General features: G+C 45.5%; 1 protein-coding gene across 1 annotated transcript in view; it reads left to right on the top strand.

The window, feature by feature from the left end:
* The window catches only part of CERS4 (ceramide synthase 4), a 205,400-nt gene that overhangs the window by 122,162 nt on the left and 59,601 nt on the right, over nt 1-23,637 (top strand). Inside the window, exons 3-5 of the mRNA XM_033957298.1 lie at nt 1,990-2,107; nt 6,487-6,605; nt 18,027-18,084. Coding sequence (XP_033813189.1) covers nt 1,990-2,107; nt 6,487-6,605; nt 18,027-18,084 — 295 coding nt within the window. The remainder of the gene's footprint in view (nt 1-1,989; nt 2,108-6,486; nt 6,606-18,026; nt 18,085-23,637) is intronic.

Genomic DNA, 23,637 nt, shown 5'->3' with positions numbered 1-23,637 from the left:
AAAAGAGCCAAACTCCGCTCTAATATGGCTCACAGAAGCATCCAAGCCATCCAGTTTGTCGGAGAGCTTTTGAAGCTGAGAGGTAAGGGTGTCCTGTATCGCTGCTCGCACCTCCGTTATAACATCCGCCACCCACTCAGATCGTGGAGAAGAGGGAGACACGAGGGCAGGCTCCGCCATCTTGGGATCTGCAGCCCGAGGCTTCTCCCGTTCCTTGCGGGTCACTTTTGCAGCCATAGTGCCCCAAACCGAGTGCAAAACGCTGCCGGGACTTCCCCTCCGAAACCGGAAGTCGGGGAGAGCAGACCGCGCCGATAGCAATGCCGGCCGAGATCGAAAAAAGCAAGCGGGCCCGGGAGCTCTTCTCGCGCACGTCGGCTTACCGAGACGGCATCACGTGATCTTTTAGATATTTTTTTAAAACTACGGTGATAGACTCAAATATAAACCGAGACCCCTTTTTTGGCCCAAAAATCTCTGTTTGTATTCGAGTATATACACACACACACACACACTCACACACCTGGAAACAGGTAGAGCAAGGGTGGCGGCAGTGCAAGCATCCAATGAACATACTGCACATCCTGTTGACAAGGAAAGAATTATTTATTTACTTCAATTTTCTATACCGTTCTCCCAGGGGAGCTCAGAACGGTTTACAACAATTTGTTCAGATACTCAAGCATAATTCCTTATCTGTCCCAGTGGACTCACAATCTATCTAATATACCTGGGACAATAGGGAAGCAGATGACTTATCCAGGGTCACAAGAAGCAGTGTGGGCTTGCACCCACTGCCTCAGGGTGTCAAGGCTGCAATTCCAGCCATGATGCTGTATTCTCAGACATTGCATGGTAAAAGATAGTATGATAAAACATGATTTGGTGAGACAGAACCAGTGCAAGCTTCCCTCACGTACGCTGCACAGCTCAGTAACAAGGGAGAGTCAGGACAGCAGTATTGCAAGCTTCACACAAACACAGTGCACGTGCTGATGACAGGTAGAGCCAGTGCAGCTTTCCACAGACATACTGAACAGCCTGATGACAGGGACAGCACAAGGAGCAGCAGTGCAAGCTTCGCTCACAGAATGAAGTATTTCATCTCATGATGTGATCAGACACTATTATTTTATTTTTACGGGACAGTGTTAAGATATTAGAGCTAGACCAAGCAATAATTCTCATAAGGGAATAACTATTACATCTCAGATTGGACGATCAAGGTAGGAAGTCAGAGGATTGGATTAACTCTTGAACCCTGTATGCTGATGGTGGAGACAGAGCCAGAGAAACCTATAACTGACATGGATAAGGAGCAATATCCTATAAGCTTCTTCTGAAGGAGAGATGTATCTTTAGCAGTGTGGACAGATTAACCAGGCAGGCTTGTTGGAACATTTTGGGGCTGATGTTCAGACTGCGGGATGCAGGCTGGCTATCTTCTGTGGTTGGCACTGACCATGGATATTCAATGCTAGGCTGTTTCTGATTATCAGCATTAAATATCCAGGTCTATTTTGGTCAGCATAAACTTAACCAGCTAAGTCAATATTCAGCACTGGCCAGGTAATAGTAGCCAAAGATAGGACTGCTATTTATGCAGCCCAATTTGGCCACTAAACTTAGCCGGCCAATGCTGAAAATTGTCAGTTATTGTGTGATATAACCGGTTAACTTTTATCCACTAACTGAGAATATTCAGCTGAGATAACTGGTTATCTTTCACTGAATATTCATATTTAGCAAGTTGGGTGCTATGTAATTGGTCAGTACCATTTCTAGCTAGTTAAACAGCACTGACTATCAGTTGGTTTGTTTTATCTGTCATCACCTGCTAAGTCATTTCAGGACACTGATACCCCATTGGTATTTTGGGGTCACAACTACCTCCTATATGAGCTATAGTTTGTAGCTGCTAGGTTCTAAGGATCTCAATATTTACTGTCTTCTCCAGCTGCTGATTGTTATTGATCTCTTCTCATGTAGGTATGTGGCTGTACCATTGAGCAAAAAGCTGGGTGTAAAAGAGAAGTCTCCACTCAAACCCACCCCAAACCACATCCTGGAGATCTTCTATACCACATGCACCAAGAGTCCCACGGAGGTGAGTTCCTTCCACACCTAACTCTATGTTCAAACACCCTTTCTGTAAATATTTATATTCACCATTAGAATGGCAAGAATCAGCTGACTTGACTACAGATTCCTTTCCCAAAAGAGCTCACATCCTGGCTTTGCATACAGTGTGGGTTGGAGACTTGCCTCAGTAAAAGGCTGCTTGGGACAATCTCAGCAGACTCTCTAGGCCAGTGATAGTTAATTCCAGTCCTCGAGAGCTGGAGCCAGGTCAGGTTTTCAGGATATCCACAATAAATATGCATGAGACAGATTTGCATCTCAAGGGGGCAGTGCATGCAAATCCATCTCATACATATTCATTGTAGATATCCTGAAAACCTGACCTGGCTCCGGCTCTCGAGGACCGGAATTGCCTACCCCTGCCCTAGGCCATGGCTTTGAAGGTGTAAAGCTGCCACAGTATCAGTGCTTCTACCGTTTCATAAGGAGAAAAGTATCTTGCCACATCATGTAGCTTATGCTGGTGACCCACAGGTTGTTGGAGAAGCCTGAACAAAATGTTAAGTCTCTGGCAGTTCTTTGTGGGAAGGGAGCTGTCTGAGACAAAATGATCTTGCCATCAGGTGCCTGCTCTTCCACTTGCCAATCCCAACACTACTGTTTGTGCAAATGGCTGCTCTTCCCCCATACTGCACATTTCCTTTGTAATCAGAAGGCATAAAAGGGAATGGAGAAAACAGCTTTTGAAAGTGGGAGTGTATGCTTACTGTGTTGCTATGCTGACAGCTTGCCTCTGATCTAATTTCCAGTGAGGAGGCAAGACTAAGGAAGGTCAGACAGTTGAACAGGTACCAATCAGTATACAGCTAGCAATGGTTGGTGTTATTTTTAAAACTGGGCCAATATTCAATGACAGGCCATGTCTGGGCACTGGCACTTGCTTTTGCAGGTTCTAGCTGATATTCCATACCGTATAGTTTCTTATATCCTGCAATTTTCAACAAGGAATCTTTATGGCTTTTAATAAGATTAGGATTAATTATTATATTAACAATTAGATTCCAGAGAGCGAATTGGGTAGAGATCAGTCATTTTCAGGAGAAAAGATAAGTCTTTTCGGTGGGACCTGCATAAGACACTTATGACGGCCCCAGCTGAATATCAGCCAGGACCTGCATAAGTTGAATCAGGTGCCCTCACTCCTTCCCCCAATCCCGCTAAATCCTGATTTCCCCCTCCCCCTCTGCTGAAGACAAATCCAGCCCCTCAATAGGCCCACTCCTACTTTGACTCATCCAAGACCACCCCCAAGCTTCCCTGTGATATCCCTGGTGGTTTTTCAAGCAGGAGTGATGAACACCCACTTCTGCCTGTCAGTACTCTAAGCCTCAAAATGGCCATTGCAACCTCTAGTGAGCAGGGATTGTCTCTTATATGTTTAATGTACAGCACTATGCATGTCTACCAATGCTATAGAAATGATAAGTACCGTATTTTCACGTAGATATCGCGCACCCATGTAAAACGCGCACATGGGTATAGCACGCGAAAACCACAAATTTATGTACAGAAATTTTTATATACCGCGCACACCCGTATACCGCGCATGCTGCCCGACTCTCCTTTCGCCCGCCCCGACTCTCCTCTGGCCACCCCGACTCTCCTTTCGCCCGCCCCGACTCTCCTCTCCCCCTTGAAGTCCTGTCCCCACCCTGAAAGCCTGATGCCCCCCCGAAGTCCGATTCACCCCCCCCCCGCAGGACCGCTCGCACCCCCACCCCGAAGGACCGCTCGCACGCACCCGCACCCCCACCCCGAAGGACTGCTTGCACGCACTCCCACCCGCACCCGCACCCCCACCCTGAAGGACTGCTCGCACTCCCACAGCCTCTCGACCCCCCCATCATGTAGAAGCTCCTACCGGTGTCCTGCTGCTTCCTCTTGGCGGTCCCGACTCCCCGACACGATCGGGGCAAGAGGGAGCTCAAGCCCTCTTGCCCCAGCCAACCGCGACACCCCCGACACGATCGGGGCAAGAGGAAGCTCAAGCCCTCTTGCCCCAGCCAACCGCAGCACCCCCGACACGATCGGGGCAAGAGGGAGCACAAGCCCTCTTGCCCCAGCCAACCGCGGCACCCCCGACACGATCGGAGCAAGAGGGAGCTCAAGCCCTCTTGCCCCGCCGACTCCCCAACTCCCCGACAATATCGGGCCAGGAGGGAGCCCAAGCCCTCCTGGCCCTGCCGACCCCCCCCCCCGCTAGTTGTTCGGGCCAGGAGGGAGCCCAAACCCTCCTGGCCACGGTGACCCCCTACCCCCACCCCGCACTACATTACGGGCAGGAGGGATCCCAGGCCCTCCTGCCCTCGACGCAAACCCCCCTTCCCCCAATGACCGCCCCCCTCCGCCGACCCGCAACCCCCTGGCCGACCCCCACGACACCCCCACTCCCCTTCCCCGTACCTTTGTGTAGTTGGCCGGACAGACGGGAGCCAAACCCGCCTGTCCAGCAGGCAGCCAACGACGGAATGAGGCCGGATTGGCCCATCCGTCCCAAAGCTCCGCCTACTGGTGGGGCCTAAGGCGCCTGGGCCAATCAGAATAGGCCCGGGAGCCTTAGGTCCCTCCTGGGGGCGGGGCCTTGGGCACATGGTCGGGTTGGGCTCATGTGCCTCAGGCCCCGCCCCCAGGTGGGACCTAAGGCTCCCGGGCCTATTCTGATTGGCCCAGGCACCTTAGGCCCCACCAGTAGGCGGAGCTTTGGGACGGATGGGCCAATCTGGCCTCATTCCGTCGTTGGCTGCCTGCCGGACAGGCGAGTTTGACTCCCGTCTGTCCGGCCAACTACACAAAGGTACGGGGAAGGGGGGTGGGGGTGTCGTGGGGGTCGGCCAGGGGGGTCGCGGGTCGGCTGGGGGGGCGGTCGGAGGTTCTTGGGGGGGGTCGTTGGAGGGAGGGGGGTTTGCGTCGAGAGCAGGAGAGCCTGGGATCCCTCCTGCACGTAATGTAGTGTGTGGTGGGGGTAGGGGGTCGTCGTGGCCAGGAGGGTTTGGGCTCCCTCCTGGCCCGAACAACTAAGCGGGGGGGGGGGGGTCGCCAGGGCCAGGAGGACTTGGGCTCCCTCCTGGCCCGATATTGTTGGGGAGTTGGGGAGTCGGCGGGGCAAGAGGGCTTGGGCTCCCTTTTGCCCCGATTGTGTCGGGGAGTCGGGGGGGCAAGAGGGCTTGAGCTCCCTCTTGCCCCGATCGTGTCGGGGGTGCCGCGGTTGGCTGGGGCAAGAGGGCTTGAGCTCCCTCTTGCCCCGATCGTGTCGGGTGTCGGGACCGCCAAGAGGAAGCAGCAGGACACCGGTAGGAGCTTCTACATGATGGGGGGGTCGGGAGGCTGTGGGGGTGCGAGCGGTCCTTCAGGGTGGGGGTGCGGGTGCGGGTGGGAGTGCGTGCGAGCGGTCCTTCGGGGTGGGGGTGCGGGTGCGTGCGAGCGGTCCTTCGGGGTGGGGGTGCGAGCGGTCCTGCGGGGGGGCGGGGGTGTGAATCGGACGTCGGGGGGGAACTATGTAAAAAAAAAATTGTACAACGCGCTCACGCGTATAACGTGCAAGGGTATGCGCGGTATGTAAAAACCACTTATAACGCGCGCGTTATATGCAAGAAAATACGGTAGTAGTAGAGAGGCAGTCTCGCATTACCGTGAGGCTGCAGTTAGAGGTTGTGGTGTCCCTTTTGAGGCCTGAAGCTGCATTAGGCAGGAGTGAGTGTGCATTGTTCCAGCTGTAGGACACCCTAAACCACCATGGATATCACAAGTAGGCTTAGGGGGGCCTATGGGGGTGCAGGGATGTGGATCTGTTTGGAGGGCTCAACTTGCCTTCAGGAGAGGAAGGGTACATCAGAAATCCCTCAATTGCTACCCATAAGTTAACTGAGCACCAGCCGATATTCAAATTGGTACCCAGTTAGTTCAGCAGCTAAAGTTAGGCCAGCCCTTTTGCTGTCCTAACTTTGCTCACTCACTTTAAGTGCTTAACTGCATGAATATTGCTGATAACCAGTTAATTACCAGTTCTACCCAAACCCCCCTTACAGATAACAGGGGCAGTTTTTGCTAATATTCAGCAGCACTGTTTGGCAGGCACAAGCAATTTAACTGGACAGGAGGCTCTCCTCCCTGGTTAAATCACTTTGAAGATTGACTTGGTTGAGTTAGCAAGGGTGTCGTGTATTTCAGGGATTCATCACAGCTAACTTACACACACTGTGAATGCCTCACAGAACTGGAGACACTCCCCCCCACACACACACACCCACACCCAAAATGGAGTCACAGAGCCAGAATACACACCCAAAGGGAATCATGATGCAGACACACAGACACACATCAGTTCCTCTGTGGCTTGTATTTTAGAGCCAGATCTGCAGCTTATCTCAGCAGTGTGGCCTCCACACTCGACAAGTGGAAAGATGGTTCAGGCGGCGGAGAAACCAGGACCGACCCAGCATGACCAAGAAATTCTGTGAGGCCAGGTGAGTGAAAAGGGCTGGAACATCTTATGTCCCTTTGCAATAGGGTTCCCAGCATGCTCCATGCCATAAGGAGTGAGTTGAGCCAGTCTCTTACTTAGGTCTGCCTCCTAGTGCCTTAGGAAAAGCAAGAATTACCAATCCATAGCTGCATTGGAATAAAACAAGGACTAGCTCAGTTTGTTCCCAATGACCTAGTATTTCTTTGCAAGCTTACTTACACAGGTTATTCTGCTTGGCTAAGGGTATTGCTCTACCTTCTGCAGCCAAGTGAAACTACTGAGGAACCCACTCTCTGGAGGGAGATGTGGCCATCCCTGATTATTCATCTCTCTCTCCCCCTTGCCAGTGCTTGTTTGTCCTAATAATATTCATTTTAAATACATAAGGAAAGACCCAGATCTAACCAGAACCCTCTGAGCAGAAACTGGCTGACTTGGCAGTCATCACTTAGAACACTGTACCACTGGCAGGCATAGGCAGTGGAATGCTTTTCTGTTTGGAGGGCACCCAAAGCTCTGCCCCAGATCTGGACAAGCCATGCCCCAGACCTGCACATGCTCCGCCTCAGACCTCCAAGCTCCACCCCAGACCCCACCCCCATAATAATAGTACTAACGGCAATGTAATTTGTTCTATTCATTCTTCAAATACACACAATATAATCTTATTAACAATACATAATTGTAATCACATAATTAAACAAAACAAAACACACTGTACGTAAAGAAACTTTAAATTAACTATTATTTATATTTTGCTTTTTTTCAGAGAGGTCAAGGCAAATTAACAAATAGAAATAAAACAAAAGGATGGAAAATAAGATAGTATCATTTTTCAGTTAGCTTTCAGAGACCAAAACCTCCTTCCCTAGGTCAGTACAGTATAGTTATGGTATCCTGTCCTGATTAGAATAGGGTTTTGGTCTCAGAAAGTTAGTCAAAATTATATTAAAATTAGTCCAATAGAAAGATCACCTTATTTCCATTTTCTGTTTATAAATATTTATCAACATAGCTGCAATATTACTTTATCCTAAAGAAAAATTTCTTATTTTTACCTTTATCGTCTCTGGTTTCTGCTTTGCTCATCGTCTGTTCACTTCCATTCAGCATCTGCCCTCTGTCCCTTCCATCCTGCATCTGCCCTCTTTCTCTGCCCCTTCCATCCACTGTCTGTTCTCTCCCCCCTTCCATATGGCATCTGTCCTCTTTCTATGCCCCTTCCACAAACTTACATTCATCCTGTGGCCCCTCTCTTTTGTACTTGATTCATTGCAGCTTCACCCCTCTCCATTTTTATCTCTCCTTTCTCTTCCTCTCCCCACTCACCCTATACTCTGGCATGTCTCTCCTCTCCTTTCCTTTCTTTCTTTTCTTCCCTACCCCACCCCATCCCATAGTCTGGCATCTCTGTCTCCTCTTTCATTTTCCCACCCTTCTTCCCCCCCATCCAGTGGTTTAGCATCTCTCTTCTCTCCTTTCCTCTCCCCAGGTCTGTTATCTTAGTCTCTTTCCCTTCTATCTTTCCCACTCCACCCTATGGTCTGGCATCTATTTCTCTCCATTCCCTCTATTTACCTCACCCCATGCTCTGGCATTTCTCTCCTCTCTTCTCCATCCATCCCTCATGGTCCAGCATCTCTCTGACTTCACTCTTCTCTTCCCTGCCCCACCCTATGTTTTGGCATATCTGTCTCCTTCCCTTCCATCTCTCTCTCCCCTCCCCCTGTAGTTTGGAATCTCTTCTCTGCTTTCCTTCCATTCCCTCTCTCTCCCTCTGGTCTGGTATCTCTCACCCCTCTCCCTTCCCTTCCTTTTCCTTCCCTGGACTTTTTTCTTTCTTTCTTTCCTCCTTCCCAATCTGGCTTCCTTCTTCACTCCTTCCTTCCCCCCAATTGGGTGCAACATTGATCCCTTCTGGTTCCCCTGTGGAATGGTTATCTCTCCTCTCTTTTCTCCTCCAGGGCAGGCTGCCGCTTCCAGTCTTCAGGCTGCTGTCAGTGTATGTCAGCTGAATATGCTGCCTTTGGTGGCCCTGGAAGCTTTCACTCAGCATCAACATCCTGTCCCTGCAGAGGCAAAGCTTCTGTGCCGCCTAAGGCAGTGTGTTCAGCTGACTGATGCTGCTGGTGACCCAAAGATCACAGACGTGCTCCAGCGAACTGGAGCACCTTGCGGACACAATTTGTCGTTCCTCCCCCCCCCCTCCCTGCTCCATTGCCTATGCTGACAGGTACCATTCTTGTTTCTCACTGGAGTTCCCCAGTGCCACTTATAGCACTGGTATCATCTTTCATTCTCTAGCATTTAATTTTTGCTAGAAAATGTCTGAGGAAAAGAAGCCCTGTTACTCCCCTCCTTTATAAAGCTCATTGGCTGCCGGTTGAACATAGAATCACATATAAAATTCTTTTACTAACCTTTAAAGCTAGACAAAATAGTCAGCCAGAATTCATTAATAACCTTCTTATTCCCTATAGTACTTCTAAGATTCTCAGATCTTCTTCTAAAAATCTGTTATTTGTTCCATCTTTGAAGATTATCAACACAATGAGGTCCACCATTTTCTCTGTTAGCGCTCCATCTCTTTGGAATAATATTCCGGTCCACTTACGTGAAGAATCAACTCTTCACCATTTTAAGACAAATTTAAAATTTTTCTTGATGCTTTTGAGACCTAATGCCCTTTTTAGGGCTACATAGTTTTATTCCCTCCCTTATTGTTCTTTCCCTATATGTTCTCTCTTTTACTTGATAAATTGTAGTTCTACCCTTCTTTTGGTTCCCGTTTATGTATTGTTTTTAAATGTTTTTAACAATGATTATTGTTTTAACGGATGTATAGTTACCCCATACATGTTTTTAACGTAATGTTCACCGCCTAGAAGTCCGATTGGGCGGTTTATAAAATTCTTAAATAAACTTGAAACTTGAAACTGTTTCTTAAGAGCAGAGTCACCACTCAAAAATCAGCTGCTGTATGAGGCATCTTTCAGGAAGCAATCATAGCACGGGCAACCAATAAGTGTCAAAGGAACAGATAGAATAAAGATACAGGAAGTTCTAGTGCAGAGGATACAGTAGTCTTGACAAGTGGTCTTCTTCCTTTTGCCCATGAGGATTGCAGAAGACATCTACATTTTTCAACTCTGCCTCCTTGTGTCACTGGGCAGTACCTAAGATCATCAGTTTTTCCTCTTGCAAGTGAGAAGAGAAGATGTCTTTTTTTTTTTTCTGCTTTGCATCTGTTTTATTATTGGGTTTTTATCTGAATTTTGAGGCTTCCTTGTGCTACAGAGATTCCCAAGATTTCTGGGACAGCCCTGCCTGAGAGAAGATACAGTCTCTGGATCAGAGGGTTGTAGCTGGGGGGGGGGGGGGTAGCCCTATTGCAGGGCACCTACCTAGCCAGCCTTCAGTAATTCATGGGATAGCTTGGGGCGCAATCCCCTGGAGCTCGGCTGATTTATCAGGCTGAGTGGTCCCATGTTGGTCCAGCTGCGTGAGGACTAGTGGGGTCAAGGGTTTCAGGCTCTTAGGCCTGGATTCTGTATAGGACACCCGTCCCGGGCATCCTATACAGAATCAGTCCTACACCCGCCCTAAGTTAACCCGATTCTGTAACCGATGTCCATGTTGCAGACGCCGGTTACAGAATTGGGTTCAAAATGCCCCAACCCTCTCCCCAGACCCCCCCCCCCCAACGGCTCCCCCTGAAAATTGTCGGCAGGAGGGTGCCCAACTCTTCCTGCCGGTCCCCCCAACGGCCCACCCCTGAAGATCGCCGGCAGGAGGGTGCCCAACCCCTCCTGCCGACAAAACCCGTGATCGCTGGCAGCCAAGAGTCTGTGGCAGCCCTAGACTAGGGATAGGACCCGACAGTGAGTAGAACTTTCAAATCAGCAGATTTGATGGAAATCATTATGATATCTTTGCGGGAATTAAATCTGGAACACCCGTAGACTACCACAGCTCAAATTTTGCTTATGAGCAGCTCCAAGATTCAGTCCATATTTTTTTTTCTTTCATTTGCATCCAGAGAGAACCGTGATAATGACGGAGCACTGGGAGGTGCTGGGGAAGGCCAACAATTGACCTGCACAGTCAATGCTAACAGAAAACTATGTCCTTTTCATACATCAGAACATAGATATACCCTCGCCCAGTATGGAATAAGTAATCACAAACCAAATATAGAAATACATAGACAACAGTTAAACTAAACAGCCAAGAAGCCAGACTCTGCATACAATGCAGTATCACAGAAACAGTAACACGTGCCCCTAATACTGTGCAAAATATAAAGATAGCAGATGTATATTTTAAAATCTAATCTAATCTATTTGTGTGTCGCTCATACCTATACAGGCTCAAGGCGACTGTAAAGAGAGGTAAGAGGGGAAAGAAAGAGGAGGGAGAGAGAGGAGGTGGATAGGTAGGAGAGAGAGAAAGGGGAGAGAAGAGAGGGTAAAGGAGATTAAGTAACAGATTGGTTTTCAGTTTTCTTCGGAAGATGATGTGGCAAGGTTCAGTTCTGGTCCTTTCTGTAAGGCCATTCCAAGTTTTGACTCCTAGGAAGGTAAACATGGAGTGGAAAACTCATTTATAGTGAAGATCTTTAGTGGATGGGAAATTTAGTAGCATCCGGATGAGGGTTCTGCAGGAAGTAGACCATGTTATTGAGAAGAGCTGGATGAATAGGGCCGTAGAGTTTCCATAAAGTATGCGGTGAATGATGCAAGATATATATTGAATGTTATTTGTGATGGGATGGGTAGCCAGTGCATTTGTTTGATGAAGGTTGTGACTGAGTTGTATTTTCTCAAGTTGAAGATAAGTCATACAGCAGTGTTTTGGATGAGTTGCAGTTTGTGAATTAGAGCAGTGTTAATTCTCATGTAGATGGAGTTACAGTAGTCCAGTTGTGGTAGGATCATCAGTTGTACAATTAAGTCAAAGTGGTATTGGTGAAAGTAAGGTCTGATTTGTCTTAATTGTCTCAGGGTGTAGAGGGATTTCTTTCGGAGACTAGATATTTGGGGTTCCATGGTTAGAGTGGAGTCCAGTATACAAACTAGGATTTTGGAGGACTCATCTATGGAGAGGGTTTCACCTGATCGAAGGGTGATGCTTATAGGTGCCACTTGCTGGGCCGTGTGGAAAAATTGACAAATAACAATCACCATTTTACAAATTAACAAATAGAAATAAAACAAAAATGAGAAATATGAAAATACCATTTTATTGGACTAATCCATTTTTAATTTAGCTTTCAGAAACCAAAACCTAATTTTTCAGGTCAATACAGTATACTGCTGTTACAGTATTCTGTTACAGTATTCTGTACAGTATTCTGTTACAGTATTTTGTATTAAAATTAGTCTAATAAAAAGATTACTTTATTTCTCTTTTCTATTTAAAAACATTTATCAATACAGCTATAAAAAAATTAACAAAAATATTTTTCTTTCCTTTTGTTATTTCTGCTTTAATCATCCTTTTCACTCTCTTTTTCCCATCCAGCGTTTGTCTTCTCTCTGCCCCTTCCATCCACTGTGTCTCTATCCCTCTCCTTGTGGCCCTGCCTCTCCTTCTGTCCAGCTTTTCCCCCCTCTGTTCCCTTATTCCTCCTTCACCCCTCATATCTCTTTTTTTCTCTCCATTTGTGGATTTAGCATCTTTCCCACTTTTCTCACCTCATTTCTCTCTCAGCTCCCCTTTCCCAGCATCTCTTTCTTTTCCTCCCTTTGACTTCAGCCTCTACCATTCTTCACCACTGCCTTATATAATCTCTCTCTTATCTCCAGGCCATCTTCTTCCCTGCCTGCCCTGCAGTAAGGCATCTTTTTTTTCTCCCCTCCCCACCCAAGATTCAGCACCTTCTATCCATGCCCCTCCTGAGGTTTGATAACTCCCCCAATTCCCTTCCCTCTCCCTTCTCTCCCTCACTTGCTCTCTTTCTTTGTCATCCCACACACACACACACACAGTATCGCAAAACAACACAACACACTGCTCTCTGCCAAATCCTGCCATTTCTTGTTTCTGCAAAGGCAGGACCCAGCAGAGAAGAAGGCCCAATGCCGGCAAGAGCAGTATGTTATGAAGGCTGCTGCTGTGGAGAAGTTCCCAGATCATGATGACCCTGGGCCTGCACTGAATCGATGAGGCTGATTTTTTTCCTCTCAGATCAAATCTATTCAAATTAATTCAATCAAAGTGAATCAGTGAATCAATTTGAATTGGGAATCGGGCAGCTCTAATGCTAAGTACTAGAAGACTTTTCAGCGCTGGTGTGCTGTTCAGAAGGTGGAGCTGTACACAGCTCCCATAGCCATAATCCTGTCGTTCCTTCAGGACGGTCTTGAAAAGAGTTAGTTCTTGCAAGATGCAGGTGGTGAATCTCTAGTGCTTTAGACCTCAAGTGAAGAAAGGATCCTTAGCTTCCAATCCTGTAATAACCAGATTTTTGAAGGGAGCATTGCGACAGCATCCTCCCATGCAACAATCATTCCCTATGTGGAATCTTAATTTTGTTTTATGAGTCCTCTGTAAGACTCCACATGCACCCTTATAGTGTACATCAGGGGTGCCCAACGCGTCGATCGCGATCGACCGGTAGCTCAGGAAGGCAACGTGAGTCGATCGCAGAGCCCATCCCGGGCTCTGTGATAGACTCGTGTTGCCGTCCCGATCTACCGGGCCTATCAGCCTTCCTCTTCTTCCTCTCTCCGACATCAAAGACGCCGACGGCGGACATTAGGCTGTTTTTGTCATTTCGGGGGGGGGGGGGAGGCATGGCGGCGGCAGCAGCAACAGCCTGAAAAAGAAATCATCCTGGCCGGGATTGGTGTCATGCTCTGGAGCTTCTACAGCCTTCCTATCTCCCTCTCCCTTCTACCTGCTTCCGGCCACACCCCCTGCTCCGCGGCTCTCTTTGGCAACTCAGCAGCAGCGATCGACACAAGCTTCTGACGTCAGGGCCTACCCTCTGCGAGTCCCGCTTGTTTCAACTTTCTTTTTCCACAAAGGCGGGACTCGTAGAGGGAAGGCCTCCATGTCGGCAGCTTGTCTTGATCACCTCTGCTGACGAGTTACTTAAGAGAGCCGCAGAGCAGGGGGGTTTTGCCAGGTGCAGGTAGAAGGGAGAGGGCCAGATGCAGGACTCGTGGGTGAGGGAGAAGAAGAGAGAGAGAAAGAGAGAGGGGAGGGAAACAAAAGGAAATATTTCATACTGGGCTGGGCCTGAGTGGAGGGAGAGTGGAAAGTTTCTGGCTACAGGGAGCATTAACAAAGGAAAAGGGGGGAAAGCTGAAAATGGAGATAGTGACACAAAGAAGAGAAAGAGTAAGCAGGACCTACTGAATAAGGATAGAGATACAGAGGGGACATGAAGAGGAGGTGAAATAGAGACATAGAAGTAATGCTGAAAAAGTGTGTGGGGGGGGAGATAAAGACATTGAAAGGGCAAATGGTGAACATGGGGTAAAGACAAGGACAGAGACAAATGAAGATTCTGAAAAAGTGGTGAGATAGGGATATAGGTGAGATGGACACAAAGAAAGGTGATGCTGGAAAATAGGTGGAATGGTAATTCTGACAGACACAGAAGGGAAATGCTGGATCAAGGAGAGATGGGGCTCAGGCTGGATGGAATGAGGAGAAATGCCTTGTTGGCCCAGAACTTCCTCTCCTACGTCAGAATTGACGTCAGGGAGCGGAATGCTGGTCAGCGCGACGCTTCTGCAGGGAAAGCTTGGGACGGCGGTGGCTTGGGGGCTGTTCCCCAATGGCGGTGGCAGCAAACCGAGTGGCTTGGGGGAGGGCACGGAGAAAGAAAGAAAGGGGGCAGACAGGGAGACAGAAAGAAGGGGGAACAGGGAGACAGAAAGAAAAAGTTGGGGGAGAGAATGAGGTCTGGAGGAGAGGAAACATACAGGAGGCTGAAAGAAAGGAAGAAAGATTGGATGCACAGTCAGAAGAAGAACGTGCAACCAGAGACTCATGAAATCACCAAACAGCAAAGGTAGGAAAAATGATTTTATTTTCAATTTAGTGATCAAAATGTGTCGGTTTTGAGAATTTATATCTGCTGTCTATATTTTGCACTATGGCTCCCTTTTACTAAACCGCAATAGCATTTTTTAACGCAGGGAGCCTATGAGCATTGAGAGCAGCACGAGGCATTCAGCGTAACTCCCTGTGCTAAAACCTACTATTGTGGTTTAGTAAAAAGGGAGGGGGTGTATTTGTCTATTTTTGTATTTTGTTACTGAGGTGACATTGCATAGAGTCATCTGCCGTGACCTCTTTGAAAAAACCCGGAATATGAATAATTAACATTTTCTCTGCCTTTCAGTGTGCTTTGTGTTTTTTTTTAATTTTATTGTTGGTAGATCATTTTGACTTAGTCATTATAAAAGTAGCTCGCAAGCCCATAAAGTGTGGGCACCCCTGGTGTACATCATTGATGGATCTTATAGTCTAGATGGTTTACCTGGTGACTATTGCCTCAGTAAAAAGAGTTTGGAAGTTCAAGGCACTTGCATGGAGGCGGGCATGTCCCTACGCACTGTACCTTCCTTTCTACCAAAAGTAGTCTCTGTTTTCCATGTAAATCAATGAAATGGTGTGGTGGCCTTCCGTCAGCCACCTAATCTGAAACAAAAATTGGTAAAAAGCAAGATCCCTACATAAACCCACGAAGAAGAGAATGGCACACGTTCTTGCAGTGTGACAAACTGTGCTAGCACATCTGGAAGGAAACCATGGTCACTCATCTGGTGAAAAATCATTCAGCATAAAGGAATCCTTCACATGTTCATCTTCATTCAGTGCAAAAAATGCAAAGAGGGATGTTACATTGGTGAAACAAGCCAAATGCTAAAAACCAGAATCAACGTACATAGATATCATATTAAAAATTATAATACCAACCAGGATGTCACCTCTGTTGGACAACACTTTGGAAAAACTGACCACTGCACCAATGATTTTATGGTGAGAATATTAAAAGGGAACTTTAAGACAATCCAAGAACATAAAACCTTTGAGATTAAAACAATGAAATATTTTGACACCTACCCGACAGGACTTAACAAAGATCTGGACTAGAGGTCTGCACGGGAACGGGGATCACGGGAATCCTGCGGGTTCCGCAGGAATCCCCCCCTAACCCACGGGACTCCCACGGGGACCCCCCTCTGGCTGACGGGACTCCCACAGGGACCCCTCTCTAGCCAAAGGGACTTCCACGGGGATGGAAGGCTTTGGAAGCAGGGTTCGTCCATATAATATAATGGACACGTCAGCCTTAGTAAAAGGGGTTTATAAAACAAAACAAAAAAAGGGTTCCACCAAAGAGATTCCATAAGGAAAACAGCAGCGCAAGCACAAAAGAAACTGTGGAATTGATGATACTGTCAGAAGTAATTGCTGCTTTTTATGGGGACGGGCTGGGATGGAGGTAATTCCTTGCGGGGATGGGTGGGGACGGAGAGGATCCTGGCAGGGATGGGTGGGGACGGAGAGGATCCTTGCGGGGACGGATGGGGATGGGTGGGAGTTCTGTCCCCACGCAACTCTCTAATCTGGACTTCCTTTCCCACTAGAAAGACTTTTTAAACTGCTTTTTCATCTCTCTGTCTCCTGCTCATCCACCCACCCACCCTCTTCCTGTGAAACTATCTCTGAAATGCATTCATGGTTTTCTTATATATACTAATATTTGTCAACATTTGCTTATTTCTGATGTAAAGAAGAAGGGTTACCTTCGAAAGCTCATCATAAAATGTGATGAGTTAGTCAAATAAAAAGGTATTAACTTATTTCATTTGTTTGTTTTATTTCTATATATTACCATGTAAATCAGAAAGTCCCATTTCCAGCATTCCATGCCACAGACATAAAGTAAAAGGACAGAATTTTGGTGTTACTGGACATGAGGAGAGTTCTTCGCCTTTATCTTGTGATGATGACTGAATTTCATCTCTCAGATCAGCTTTTTGTGTTAACTAACCTTAGCAGATGGAGAAAGCCTCACTCAAAGGTGTTCATTACCAGATGGATTTGCATACATCGTCTGCGTACACTGGCTGTGGTAGGCAGCCACAATTTCTTTGAAAGTGCATTCCACCAGAGGCACGGCCTCTTCATGAGCAGAATTCTGGGCAGTTCCACCCAAAGAGATTATAGAGCTGCTACATGGTCCACCCTCCAAACTTTTACTAAGTTTTACAGAGTGGAGGTGGTGGCACAAATGAATACCACTTTTGGGTCCTCAGTGCTCACTGCAGGCTCATCTACCCCACCCTAGACTCAGAGGACTGATTTGGTACGTTCCACTTGTCAAGAATATTGTGCCCTTTGTACTAGAAGGGAAGATTAGGTTCTTACCTTGATAATTTTCTTTCTAGTAGAAGGATACAGTAGTCTTAATGGCATGTCCTGTCAGATTTTAAGTTAGCCTGCTTTCTACCTGAGACAAATATGGGTGTCTCTAGATGTTCGTCTTTGAACAAACAAGAGAGAATGAAGATGTTTAATGTTCTTCTGTTAAACAAGTTTGAAGAGTATCCCTTGGCTTTATAATGATAAGTTTTAGAGAAACTATAGGAGCTGCATAGTTGTTAGTGCTGGTTGCACTCAGGTAGGTGACTTGTGTGATTTCACCTTGTTTATGCTTTGTGTCCATTGGTCTAATTAATTATTCTTGTTACAGAGCAGGAAAGACTTGAACTGTCGGGGAGTTCTCTGTGCCCTCCTTATTATTTCTTTCTTAGCGGTTATCCATTGCTTTGGTACAAACTGAAGATCTGAGGCACTGCTCAGTGACATAAGGAGATGAAGTTTGAAAAATGTAGATGATGCCTTCTGCAATCCTAGTGGGTGAAGGGAAGCAACTCACTTGTCAAGACTACTGTACCCTTCTAGTAAAAAGATTATTGAGATAAGAACCTAATCTTCCCTTAAGGGCAGGAATATGGCAGCCATGTTGGAAGCCTCAATGGATACAGTCCCTCAGAGAATGGAAACAAATAAGACAGGGTTTCTGACTTTGCTGCTGAGATTAATGCCCTGATGGGTGTTATCCTCCCATTACAAATAACAACCAGTGTTTTTCAGATTTCTGGAGCAGTTTTCAAGAAGCTTTTGTTTATTTTCGTACACGTCCAGGAAAGGGTGGGAGGGTTTTTTTTTTATTGAATAATCATTTTTGGGGGGGGAGAAAATGGTTGGTTGTGTATATTTGTAAGTTGTATGTGCTTTTATTGACTTACTACATGTTATATATTTGTGTATTGCACTATTGAAGTTTGGAAAATCAATACAGAAAAAAAAAAAGCTTTTGTGATTGGAGAGTGCTGTAGGGAGCGGAATTTTTCACTGGCTCAATGCTATGTCTTGTGTTTTTCTCTTGCAGTTGGAGATTCCTGTTTTATTGTGTGGCATTCTCTGGAGGATTGGTTATCCTGTACGATGTGAGTACTGACAGTGCTATATCCAGTTTTCTTCTCCCAAAGACACACCTTCACATCCACACACCCAAGCACCAGCACTAACCAGACTAATACAGTAATGGCAGAGGATAATGTGCTAAACAGAGTGCTCTTCATCTCAGCTCATCTGATCATGGCAGCACCTCAGAGATATGCCACCATCTCTGGGGAGCATGCTATGGCAGCACATTTCTGACATCTGCATTGCATGGCAGCTTTTCAAACCAGAGAGGAAACACGGAGAAGTAGATTACAATCCTATGGGACTCTTCAAACCCTAAGTAGGGGCAAGCTTGCCTAGAACTTGCTTGTCCTGGTCTCACTCTGGTATCAGCTATTATGGTGCAAAAAGATTAAGGATGGTATAATGAGAACATGAAGATCTCTGAAAGACTGTAGGTAATACACAGTTTGAATTTTTAAACATCATTCTGGCTGGGTTGCTTAATTTGTCTGGTGTGCAATGCTGCAGTGGTCTTAGCTGGGAACACTCCAGGTACTGCCTCCTACACTCGTGTGCCCTGAAGGATACTTTGGAGGGGGGAAACCAGCAGAAGTGAAGGTGGATAGATTAGGAAGATGAGAGCTTCTTTTCTGTTCTGCCTTCTTCTCTCCCCTTCTACTTTCTGCACTGCCTGAGAGAGACAAGTGGTGGGTGAGCACTTTTTCTTGCAAGGACATGATATTTTTTCCAGAGTCCTACTCTTAACAGAAGAGGTCAAAGTTTGAGTCAAGAAGGAAATTGTAGAGTAGAGATTTAATTTTTGAGATCTGTGTATTGCTTTCGGTTTTGTTTCCATTTTATTTGTTTACAGGGCATTGTCTTTTATTGTATAACATATTTCTCATGTATAACTATAAACCACTAAGAAATTTTGATTAATGGCATGTAAATATTTATAAATAAATGATGGATGGTGCTGCGACGGGATGTACCGTATATACTTGAATATAAACCGGGATTTTTGGGCCAAACAATTAGCCCAATTGACGACTTATAGGCCTCCATTGATCCGCCAGGCTCTCCACCCTGTCCCACCTCCCTGCTCTGTCCATCGTACCGCCTCTGTCTCTGGAATCCCTGGTGGTCCAGAGGTGTAGCGAGCAGGAGCGAGCTTTCCGCATTCCTGCCCCGCTACTAACCCGGGCAGTTGCTGCCATGCCACGAGTTGCGGCTTCAGCCGCTGAGCAGTACTGAGCGGGAGCACGCTTTGGCGCTGCTGCTCAGTGCTAAGCAGCTTCCTGAATGGCTCCTGCAAATTTTCACGAGAGTTCACAGGAGCCATTCAGGAAGCCGCTTGCACATGGCTGTTTTGTCGCATTGTGATGGGTGAATGTCCCATTACATGACAGAACACTCCCTCAAGGGAGGGATACACTGGAGCTTAACTTTACCAAGGGACAGGTAATAGTTGCCTGGGGTTAAACAAGGGATAACTAGATCAATCTAATTCCTGTTATGGAGGTACTAGTCTATCCGAGAGGCTAGGTGGGTGGAAACAGGAATAGGCTAACCCTAACTTGCTAAAGCCTACCCAACTGATTGGCATATTCATTTGCATATAAATTGGAATAGATAAAAATAAGCCTTTCAGAAGCAAAAAGAGATTCCTAATGATTTGAATTTGATCCCAGAAAGGGGAGGGGAGGGGGGTTCCTCTTTCTGATTTTTGGAGTCTGAAGAATGGGTGGACCAAATTGGACTGTTCTCATCCTGAGAAGAAGGGAAGCCTGCTGCTAGGACCTTGGGAGCAGAAAGGCATAGCAATGGAATTCTTGGTGACAAGGATCCCCAGGTAACCCTCGAGGGGAGGATTGCTGGCTTCGGCCTAATCCTCAGTAAGCTTATAACCTCATCTGAGTGACAGAGCATCCAGAGGGACCAGTATGCTCGGGGTGACCAGTGCTGACCCTTGCACAAAATAAATAAATTGTTATAAAACCTGCAGATAAGGGTGGCAGCATAGTGGTTCTAGACTGGGAAAAGTATATAGATGAAATTAAGAGACAATTGGAGGCTAGAAATAATTATATTCTACTTGCAGAAGACTCCACTCCTAGATTGCAAAAAGATTCAAAGAAACCATTGATTTTGCTCATAAGGCAGGCTTCATTATCTAAAAAGAATATCTAGTTGTTGAGAATCCTGTAATCTCCACAATTTATGTCCTACCAAAGATTCACAAATCATTCAATAATCTTCCAGGAAGGCCCATTTATTTCAGGCAATATTACATTACATTAGTGATTTCTATTCCGCCGTTACCTTGCGGTTCAAGGCAGATTACAAAAAGGATCTATCTGGCCATTTCCAGAGGAATTATAGAATAGTTAGGGAGTAGTCAACTTGGTTCATAGAGATGAGGTGGTTCTTGTGGCGTTAGGTTGTTTTAGAGAGAAGGGAGGCGTTAGGTTGGTTTCAATTGTTGGGTATCAGGGATTTTTTAAATAGTATGGTTTTTATTTCTTTTCTAAATGTTCTGTAGACAGGGGTCGTTATCAACAAAGTAGAGAGTTGGCGGTCTAATCTCGCTGCTTGTGTAGCCAGGAGGCCATTATACAGTTTTTTCCGTTTGACTTCTCTGATTGAGGGTTATGTGAATGGAGCGTGAGTTCTCCTTTGTCTGGTTGAGGTGGCAAATGCAAGCAATGTCTCACTTCCGGTTCACCACACAATTGTTTCCCACGTACTCACCTTTATAGAACCCCCAGGGACCCCTGAAGAAGACTTTTTGTCGAAACGCGGACCGTGTTGGGTCCTGTATCCCTAGCGGACTAGATCCTTTAAGGCTCTTATGTGGATGATTTACTTTTATATGGATGGAATTATTTTATGTGGATGATTTTAGTGTACCTTTGGAACTTTGATACTTTCAAATAAAGTCCATTTGGGAACATCGTCACTCCACAGAGATTTTTTGGTTTTCTCTGGATTTTCATCTTTGTGGATATTTTGGGGTCAATTCCTTTTGTTTTTTGGTTGAGGTGGTTCACATTAGACGGTTGTTTAGGTATATTGGGCTATTTCCATTCATGGTTTTAAATAGAAGACAGTAGAACTTGAATTGTATTCTTGCTTGAATTGGTAGCCAGTGTGAGTGGAGGTACGCCTCGGTGATGTGGTCATGTTTTCTCAGAGAGTAGATGAGTCTCTCAATATCTCAATTTTAGAACCATTGTCACAATTTGTTGATTTGGTTTTGAAAGCATGTGTTCCTTTAATAGGATCATGACTACACATATGTTAAATTTATTTAATAGTCATGATAGTGACCTTGAAGATATGATTTTAGTCACATTGGATATTGATTCATTATGCACCAACATCCCACATTGAAAATATTATTTAAAAAAGGACCACACTGCTACATAGGGCTCCATTTACTAAGCTGTGGTAGCATTTTTAGCGCACGCTGAAGATTAATAATAATAATAATTTATTTTCTTGTATACTGCCCTGCCAGTAGTTCTGGGTGGTTCACAGCAAGAGAAACTGAGACATTTCAGTGAAAATATACAATACAGAAAACATTACTACTTTAAATATAACATAAGTAAAAAACAGTTCAATTAAAAATACAAATTGCTAGATAAAATAGATCATCGTTAATATGCTTTTAAGAAAGTTAACATTTTTGCTTATCAAATAGGTAAGTTTTCAATAATTTTCTGAAATTAAGATAAGCATGGGATTGGGTAATCAGAGGGCACATCCAGGAATTCATCTTCCCCACTTGATATTCTAGTGTCCTGTCCTAAAAGGTTTTATAATGACAGGTCTTTAGAGCAGGGAAGATGAACATACCAGAATTTCTGGTGCATTTATTTGACTTGAATAATTTCAGGTAAGATACCAGATAAGAAGGCAGTAAACCAAAAAGTGCCTTGTATCAAATACACCCAAATTTTAAAAGCACTCTGGTGTCGAATGGGAGCCAAATCAACCTAGTATAAAAAGAACTTACATGGTCATACTTCTTAAGACCAAAAATCAGGTGGACTGCAGCATTCTGAACTTAATAAAGTCTTTTTTGTCAATCCTAGATAAACGACGTTACAATAATCCAAGGTAGACAGTACAGTAGACTGTCAAAATATTTCTTAATAGTCCTCAATTTCCATAATATCGCATAGCATTTTTTAGTTAACAGATCCGTATGCTTTATAAAAGTTAGACTGCGGTCTAATGTTATTCCCAAAATTTTTCAGATTAGGTACTATCTCAAAACATTGACCTTTCAATTGGATAGTTGTTTCCTGGATTTTATCGTTAGGATAGCTAAAAAAATCTTAGCTTTTTCAGGATTAAGGGCTCCTTTTACAAAGGTGCACTAGCGTTTTTAGTGCACGCACCGGATTACTGCACGCTATAGCGTGTGCTATCTGAAAAACTACTGCCTGCTCAAGAGGAGGCGGTAGCGGCTAGTGTGCGTTAAGGCCCCAACGCACCTTTGTAAAAGGAGCCCTAAATATATGTTAAACAATGTTGGAGATAAAGGCGAGCCCTGCAGGACTCCACATGAGTTCATCCACGAACAAGAGTATTTACCTACGCGGAAAATCTAACGCCTGCTCTATGGAGGCGTTAGTGTCTAGCGTGTGTGGCATTGTAGCGTGCGCACTAAAACCGCTAGCACAGCTTAGTAAAAGGAGCCCATAGTTTCCAAGTTTATTTTACATTTGATATACCACATTGGCAAAACATCTATGTGGTTTACATGTAGTAAAAATATTTAAAATTAAATTAAATTTGGAAAATAGAACTACATAGTCAACAGTAAATAAAATATTTAATTTTAATATTTAATCTGATTATGTGCTCCTAAGGCTCCTTTTATCAAGGCACGGTAGGCGGTTGAACGTGCGTTCAACCGCTTGCTGCGCTACTCGCTAATGCCTCCATTGACGAGGCGTTAGTTTTTTGGCTTGAGCGGGGTGATGAAATGTCCGACGTGCTAACCCCCGTAGCGCGCCTTGATAAAAGGAGCCCCTAGTTTCAGATTGATCCTCACAAGAGCTGCACTGATCAAAATCAGTAGTCTGTCAGCCAAATGCTTCTATTTTGTTTTATTACAACTCACAGCCATTGCTCTTATGGAAAATTATTTTTGTTTTGAAAAACAGTTTTTCCAGCGGATTAAGGGAACAGCAATGGGTGCCTCTGTGGCGCCTAGCATTGCAAATTGGTTTGTTGCAAATTTTGAGAAAACTTTCTTAAAAGAAATTCCCATTTGCACAAGAGGTGAAGATGTACTGGAGATACATTGATTTACGTTTTCATTTTGTGGCAGGGAGATGTAGACAAATTGCCTCCGTTTTTTTTAAACTGGCTCAACAACGGAAGTGAACATTTAAAATGAATCTCAGTGTGTCAGAAATATCGTATTTGGATGTTTTAATCAGTAAGACAAGATATGGGACTCCTTTTACTAAGGTGCGCTAGCGTTTTCAGCGCTCGCTACATTGCCCCGCGCGCTAAAAGATTTCAAGACAGAGGTTACCCTAGCACAGGGGTAGGTAATTCCGGTCCTCGAG

The sequence above is a fragment of the Geotrypetes seraphini genome, chromosome 8 (assembly GCF_902459505.1).
Source record: "Geotrypetes seraphini chromosome 8, aGeoSer1.1, whole genome shotgun sequence".
Taxonomy (NCBI): Eukaryota; Metazoa; Chordata; class Amphibia; order Gymnophiona; family Dermophiidae; genus Geotrypetes; species Geotrypetes seraphini.
Note: the sequence above shows the minus strand (reverse complement) of the source record. Positions and strands in the feature narration are given on the sequence as shown.